Source organism: Phoenix dactylifera, unplaced genomic scaffold (genome assembly GCF_009389715.1).
Source record: "Phoenix dactylifera cultivar Barhee BC4 unplaced genomic scaffold, palm_55x_up_171113_PBpolish2nd_filt_p 000668F, whole genome shotgun sequence".
Classification (NCBI taxonomy): domain Eukaryota; kingdom Viridiplantae; phylum Streptophyta; class Magnoliopsida; order Arecales; family Arecaceae; genus Phoenix; species Phoenix dactylifera.
In genome coordinates this window covers 160,488-168,819 of record NW_024068055.1, presented here as the reverse complement: position 1 = coordinate 168,819, position 8,332 = coordinate 160,488, and the positions used below count along the sequence as shown (strand labels likewise).

Sequence of the window (8,332 nt, the reverse complement as noted above, 5' to 3'; positions counted from 1 at the left end):
ACAACTCTATCCGAAAACCCCATAACATGTAATACAGCCAGTAAAAATTCCACCGAACGGAGTCATATGCCTTCATTAGATCCACCTTAAGAGCACATCTTGGAGAGCCACCAGAGCGATGATAGTTCCGCATTAACTCTTGGCAGAGGATAATATTATCACTAATACGTCGACTCGCAACAAAGGCCGTTTGGAAAGGTCCCACCAATTTTGGAAGTACCACCTTCACCCTATTTGCTATAAGCTTTGCAATACACTTGTAAACAGTGTTACAACAAGAAATTGGTCTAAAGTCCTTTACCTTGGTAGGGTTTTGAACCTTAGGAATCAAAGAAAGTGTTGTAGCATTTACTTGTTTTAGAAGATGGCCAGAGGAGAAAAAAGATTGGATAGCCGCTATGACATCTGCCCCAACTATATTCCAAGCCTTCTTAAAGAAGCCAGCACTAAAACCATCCGGACCGGATCCTTCAAAGAGAACATCACCATCTTTATTTCGTCATCTAAAACAGATCGATCTAAATCCTCCCTCTGAATCTCAGTGAGCTGCCTTGGAAGGACTCGCTGAAGCATGTCCTCATCAACACCCGCAACCTCATGAAAACCTAGAAGATTCTGAAAGAACTGCACAATGGTGTCACTGACCTCACCCGGAGTCTCCACCCGAGCCCCATCATCAGTAGAAATAGATGTGATCTTGCTACGACTCTGAAAAAGCTTCATAGATTGGAAGAAGAACTTCGAATTCTTGTCTCCCAAATTCAACCACTGAGCCTTTTGCTTCAAAAAACTTTCTTCCGCTCTGCTCAACTCCAAATAATCCTTAATGAGCCTTGACTCCTCGGTGTGAAAAGTCGAGTCAAGGGGATGATGCTGAATCATACGTTGTACCTCCTTCAAAGCCTCTTTAGCTCGCACCACTCGCCGAGGCAAATTTGCAAAGAATTCCTTACTGAACTTTTTCAACTCTCCTTTCAAATGTTTCAACTTATGGCATAGTTGATACATCGAACTTCCTTTTACATCTATAGCCCATGCCTTAGCTACCACGGATAGAAATTGCGGATGCTCAGCCCAAATATCAAAGAATTTAAATGGTGTTTTTTGCGAAGGTAAGGCAGCAAGTGTTACCACCATTGGAGAATGATCCGAAACACCGGAGGGAGGCAAGTAAGCTTCAGAGCCCGAAAAGTCACACTCCCATGTCAAATTGGCAAGGACCTGGTCTAGCTTCTTCATAATAGGAGCCTTGTCCTGCCGATTAGACCACGTGAAGAGATAGCCATTCTGTCGTAAATCACTTAGGACAGATTGAAATAAATAAGTAGTAAGGTCATTCTGCCAAGAAGGCCAACTATGAGAGCCCCCAACCATCTCCTCTTATGACTTTATAGCATTGAAGTCCCCCATGAGCACCCTTGGAGAAGATTCCCATCCCATACTGCGAGAAACTAAATCAGCCCACAATTCACTCCGCTTAATAGGGCAATTATCACCATTCACAATCGAGACAATGAAAGAGGAATCCTTAGCAAGATCCCTAACATGCACATGCTGAAAGGAAAAAGCCGGTTTTTGCATGCATGTAATTTTAAAAATTTTCAGAAAAATGCAGTGGAAAGATAGAATTAAACTCTTTAATTTCAAGCATACAAGGGAGATCATATCTCAAAAATAAATTACAAGAACGTTTAAACTATTTATGTAAAAATAACTATAAGCATGATTAATCATAGAATTAGAAAATCAGCAATCCTTGTTAAGTTCTAAACCTAACTAAGATAAAATAAATCTCATACCTTATGATGAAGAGGTTGGATTTGAAGATCTGAAAGTCGAGCCTCGTAGCCACACACGTGTTTGGCCTCTACGGATGATCCACGCGAAGCTCCGAATTGATCTGATCCCGCGGAAGTGCTAGCTTGCGCGGAACCCTGCTGTAGCTGATTTTGTTCTTCCTAAAATCAATCAACTTTTGATTGATCTTATGAGATGAAGGAAGAAGATGAAGAAGGAGAAGAGGAGAAGTAATGAAGTGACCCTTTTTTGATTTTTTCAGAACTCTAAGTTCTTAAAAAAAATCATAATCACTAAATCCTTGGCGTGGAGAGGAAGAGAAGTGAATTAATTCATAATGTCTTTCTTGCTACCCTTTTATAGATTGGGTTTAGGGCTTCTTCTAATCTTATTAGGAGTATGGGACTATAACCCACCCTTGGATTAATGCCAAGTGTCCAATTCTTGTGCTCATAGATGCATGACATGTGTCCACTTAATCAATTGATTAATTTTCTAATCACATTAGGATTTCTAATCTCATTAGGAGAATTAATTGATTTGGAAGCATGCATCCTACGACGCCATGTGGACTTTAAAATCCGCATAGTGTGAACATGACGAAAGTCATATTCATCCTACAATGACATATGGTCTTTAAAATCCGCACAAACCTTGGTTTAATTAAATTGCCCCAATCATGAACCCAAATTAATTTGGGTAGAACCCAATTTGATTTGGTTCATTAAATCAGCCCAATTGCAATCCAATTGCAATTAATTCCGCTTAATTCTTCATAAAAATGACTCTTAATTGACTAGAGTCAATCCCAATCCAATTGGGTCAAGTTCGATCAATTAGGTTATGCCCAATCGGCTCAGATCGAACCCGATCGAATTAAGTCAAACCCTAATTTAGCCCAAATTGAATCTAATTCAATTTGGCTTAATTAAAGTCCAATAATTCAATCAAATTGAATTTATTAGTAATCCAATTACTAATTAACCCTCCAATAATTCAATAGTTATTTTAATGCAACTTTTGCTTAGGATAATTTGTCAATCGAATTGACCAAATTACCCCTGAATGATTCTTAATCATTAATCAGCCATTTGATCAATCTAGAAACTTCTATACGTGTGACCCTATAGGTTCGAACCTAAGCCGGTAGCACAAGAACAACTTCTTGTACTAATCGAAATGACCATCTAGCAATGGTACCCGATGTCCGGATAGGCCGAATGATCGCAAAGCAACATTCAAGAACCCTTGGACTATGGTTACCGTATAATTTATCCCTATGACTCCTAAATGCTAGGATGACTTCAGAGTTCTGTCAACTCTATAATAAGTGCATCCATGATGTGATTCAACTTTAGAAATCCTGTGACTTCTCACAAGGATTATTCTGGCCAAGGTTTTGCTAAATTGAACACAAGACATTATCTCCTGTTTCCAGGAGGGGTCAATTCCATCTTGACTCACAACTGACTACGCAAGTACTTGATTATACCCAGTGACCTTCCGTCACTAAATTAGAAATTCAGGTAGTCCGGTACCAAAGTACAGTGAGTTGCTTGCTAATCACAGGTTGCGGTCTCAGATCAGAGGGCCAAACTTATACCCATATCCACTCGGAACATCTCTTGACAGTAGAGCGTTCCGAAATTGGTCACGTTCAGTGAAATGTACTCCTACACTTCACGTGTACGACATATCAATGTCTCCACACTCCTTGGTTAAGAGGACAACCAACGTATATGTCACACAACGACCTAATATTGATAATGATGTCGTCCTACTAACAGCATATCATTTGATCGCGAATAGTTTTAAGGACTTGAAGATAAATCCTCCTTTATCATAAAACAAGTCCTATGGACTTCATCATATAAGAGTTCATTTGAAGATGTACAATGAAATGATAAACAATGCCAAATAACATTTTATTAATTTGTTAATTCATTTACAAAATTTAATCATCAGCGCACTGACGATTGACTCTTAGGATACAATTTCTAACAACCCTCACTTAGCCTAAAGCCAATCGGCACAATATCTAATACCCATCTTCGACTTGTGTTCATTGAACTCTTTAATGCCGAGAACTTTGGTAAATGGGTCAGCCAGATTTTTTTTGTGTCAATCTTCGGAAGATCAATATCACCTCGTTCGACGATCTCTCGAACCAGGTGGTAGCGACGTAGAATATGCTTGGTCCGCTGATGTGCTTTGGATTCTCTTGCTTGAGCTATGGCTCCAGTGTTGTCACAAAATACAGGCACTGGATCATCAATGGAGGGTGTCACTCTAAGCTCAGTGATGAACTTCCGCAACCATACAGCTTCCTTGGCGGCATCAGATGCTGCGATGTATTCTACTTCACATGTAGAATTTGCCACTGTATGTTGCTTGGAACTCTTCCAGCAGATGGCCCCACCCTTAAGAGTAAAGATATATCCCGACACGCTCTTGCTATCATCTTGATCTGACTGAAAATTTGAATCGGTATATCCTTCAAGTTTTAAGTCAGAATCACCGTAGACAAGCTACTGGCCTTTAGTATTTCTTAAATACTTAAGGATGGTTTTTACAACCTTCCAGTGGTTGCTACCTAGATCAAACTGGTATCTGCTCACTACTCCTAGTGAGTATGCCACGTCTGGTCTAGTACATGTCATGGCATACATTATAGATCCCACTGCCGAAGCATATGGAATTCTATCCATACTCTCTCTTTCTTTAGGGGTTGTCGGACAATCCCTCTTAGAGAGGTTAATTTCATGGCCCATCGGAAGATAGACTTTCTTGGAATTAATCATACTGAGCCTCTTCAGTATAGTATCAATGTATGTGGATTGGGATAATCTAATCAATCTTCTAGATCTATCTCTATAAATCTTCATCCCTAGGATGTAAGATGCTTACTCCCAAATCCTTCATGGCAAATTGAGATGATAACCAAACCTTTATTCCTTGTAATGCAGAAATATCATTTTCGATTAGAAGAATGTCATCCACATACAAAATAAGAAATATAATAACTGAACCATTTGCCTATTTATAAATACAAGGTTCCTCTTCATTCTTAATGAAGCCATACGATTTGATCACCTTATCAAATCGTATGTTCCAACTCCATGAAGCTTGCTTTAATCCATAAATGGATTTTTGAAGCTTGCACACCTTAGACTCATCTGTAGATATAAAATCTTCAGGTTGCATCATATACACCTCCTCTTCTAAATATCCAGTTAGAAAAGCGGTCTTTACATCCATTTGCCAGATTTCATAATCTAAGTGTGCTGCTATCGCAAGCATAATCCGAATGGATTTGAGCATTGCCACAGGAGAAAACGTCTCGTCATAGTCAATACCATAATGCTGACGATATCCTTTGGCAACCAGATGGGCTTTATAGGTTTCTACCTTTCCGTCTGCGCCCCATTTCTTTTTGAGAATCCATTTACACCCTATGGGTTTAATCCCTTCGGATGGGTCAACTAATGTCCATACATCATTGACCTTCATGGATTCCATTTCGGATTGCATGGCTCCAAGCCATGCATCAGAGTCATACCTCTGCATTGCATCCATGTAGGTGATCGGATCCTCATCATTTTCATCAAGTTCGACAGGATCCCCGTCCCAGACCAAGAAACCATAGTATCTGTCCGGCTGACGTGGTACTCTACCTGATCGCCTTAATGGTGCATCTAAGATGGGTTCTGGATATGATCTAATCAAATCAGACTCAATTGGTTCAGTGGATGGTGTCGGATCTTCTACATGTTGAACTTCCCTAAATTCAACATTAGAGCTATTAGTTCCTTCACTAAGGAATTCTTTCTCTAAGAAAATAGCTCTATTGCTTACGAACAACTTTTGTTTTTCAGCAAGGTAGAAATAATATCCTTTAGTTTCTTTAGGATAACCGACAAAGAAATATTTGCCAGACTTGGGTTTAAGTTTGTCTGTCTTCAAACTTTTGACGTACGCCGGACACCCCCAAACCTTAAGGTGAGAGAGTACCGGTTTTCGTCCCGTCCACATCTCATGTAGTGTTTTATTCATAGATTTATTTGGAACCTTATTAAGTATTTAATATTTAATTCATAGATTTATTTGGAACCTTATTAAGTATATAACTGGCTGACTCAAGTGCATATCCCCAAAAGAATATGGGCAGATCAGCAAACCCCATCATGGATCGAACCATATCTAATAGAGTTCGATTTCTCCTTTCTGATACGCCGTTATACTGCAGTGTACCAGGAGAAATCCATTGAGAAAGAATCACATTCTCTTCCAGATATGTCAAAAACTCATTGGAAAGGTATTCACCCCTTCAATCTGATCGAAGAGTTTTAATACTCTTTTCAGTTTATTTTTCTACTTCATTACGATACAATTTGAACATTTTAAATGCTTCAGATTTATATCTCATTAAATAGACATAATCATACCTCGAAAGGTCGTCTGTGAAAGTAATGAAATATGCATATCCGCTTCTAGCATTTATACTCATTGGCCCACATACATCAGAATGTACTAGGGTCAATAAGTCATTGGCTTGTTCACCTTTTTCAGTAAAAGGTGACTTAGTCATCTTACCAAGAAGGCATGATTCACTGGTTGTTAATGATTCACAATCATTAATATTGAGGATTCTCTCTTTATTTACCTGTTCATCCTGTTCTTGTTAATATGACCTAGCCTATGATGCCAAAGGTAGACATCCGTGACATTATCTATTCTAGGGCGCTTATTGGACTTGTACAATACATGAACAGACTGTGATAATATATAAATCCCATTACTCAATTGTCCATGCATTACAATAACACCATTCATAACGATATCACAGTAATTTTTTTTTATTGAAATCTCATAACCGTTCATAGCCAAAAGGACTACAGAAATTACATTCAATAAGAAAGAAGGACAAAAGTGACAGTCACTTAAGACTATTATTTGAGAATTGAATACAAGTTTCAAAATCCCTAAAGCTAGAACTGGAACTGATCTTCCATCTCCAACATTTAGGAACCTTTCGCTTTCTTCAAATCTCTCACTGACCTGTAGTCCCTGCAACGAATTACAAATATTAAAAGGACTTCCGGTATCCAATATCCAGGTCAAATTATCACATATTGAAAAATTACAAGGTGTTATCATACAAGTACCTTGATCTGCAACTGATTGTATCTTTTTCTTTGGCCTGTTCGGGTCAAGAGAGGCAATGTACTGAGGACAGTTCCTCTTCCAATGCCCTTGCTTCTTACAGTAGAAGCACTCTGCCTTACTCTGATCAGCCTTCTTATTCTTAGTCTGACTTTGCTCTGCACGATGCACCTTTTTCTTTTGATTTTTGTTTTTCTTCTTCCCTTTCTTAAAAGGACCACGACACTTCGACGAACCTCCCACTAAATTCACCGACCCTTTTAAGAGTTGGTGATCCTTCTCAAAAGTTTGTAGTAAACCCAACAATTGGTGATAATTTACTACCAGTTTCGTCATACGAAAGTTGGTGAGAAATGGGCGGTATGAACCAGGAAGAGAGTTCAGTATAGCATCTTTCCCCAATTGATCATGAAGGGAAAAACCGAGAGTGCTCAGGCACTCGATCAACTCAATCATGTACAATAATGATCAGTCACCGATTCTCCATCCTTCATCCGTGCGTTAAAAATAGCACAACTAGTCTTGTGTCTTTCAACATCGTCGGAAGTGCCAAAAGATTCGTTCAACACCTGAACGATTTCTTCGGGCTGGGCGTTCTCGAACCGGCGACTGAACTCGTCACTCATTGCAGCAAGCATAATGCATCGGATAGTGATATGGTCACTGAGCCACTTCTGATAAGTTTCTCTGACCGCACCCCATGCAATAGCAACAGGCTGCTCAGGTGCTGGATCCGTTATCACATAAAGGATCCGTTCATGCTCTAGCACAATCTTAAGTTTTTTAAGCCAGTTATTGAAATTGGGTCCAGTCAATTTGTCATTATCCAACAATGAACGAAGTGACAAATTAGTGGCCATTTCTATATAAAAAGAAAATCGGCTATCAGTATATGAATTGACAATACCCTAAAGACTTGGACTTTAGTCTAAAGGTCCTTCCACTATTTTATACAAATTTGTAGCCTCTACCTCAAATTCGAAGAATTACACTTAAATCTTTAGTGAGCACTAGAACCCAATTGATCGCATATAGGCCAGACTATGGCTCGGCCAACCCATTTGCACCTATTGGTAGGTTCTGAACCAATTGTTTCACCAAACAATTTCTAGTGATAATTTTGCCCCAGTCTCTTTGGCAGGCGTGTGGTGCCTCCACCGAAGATTCTACTTAGGTCCAACCATTAAATGATAGGGTTCCGTATAATCAACTAATAGATGACCAAGCCCGAGTGTGGCTCGGCCCATCTGACCACCTATTGAAGGTACACTCGACTCATCATATATCAAATGACAATTCCAATGCCCGATAAGCACCAGGCGTGTGGCACCTCCAATGATTATCGAAACATTGGACTCATTATCATTTAACT

General features: G+C 39.3%; 1 protein-coding gene across 1 annotated transcript; it reads right to left on the bottom strand.

Moving 5' to 3' along the window:
* Nucleotides 1-414: 414 nt before the first annotated feature.
* Nucleotides 415-1,374, bottom strand: LOC120106861. The gene has a single exon (XM_039119963.1). The coding sequence runs from the start codon at nt 1,372-1,374 to the stop codon at nt 415-417; it is 960 nt and encodes a 319-aa protein (XP_038975891.1).
* Nucleotides 1,375-8,332: the final 6,958 nt, after the last annotated feature.

Excerpts from the sequence above, each read along its gene's own strand:
- LOC120106861 (XM_039119963.1), bottom strand. The coding sequence starts at position 1,374 with ATGGTTGGGGGCTCTCATAGTTGGCCTTCTTGGCAGAATGACCTTACT.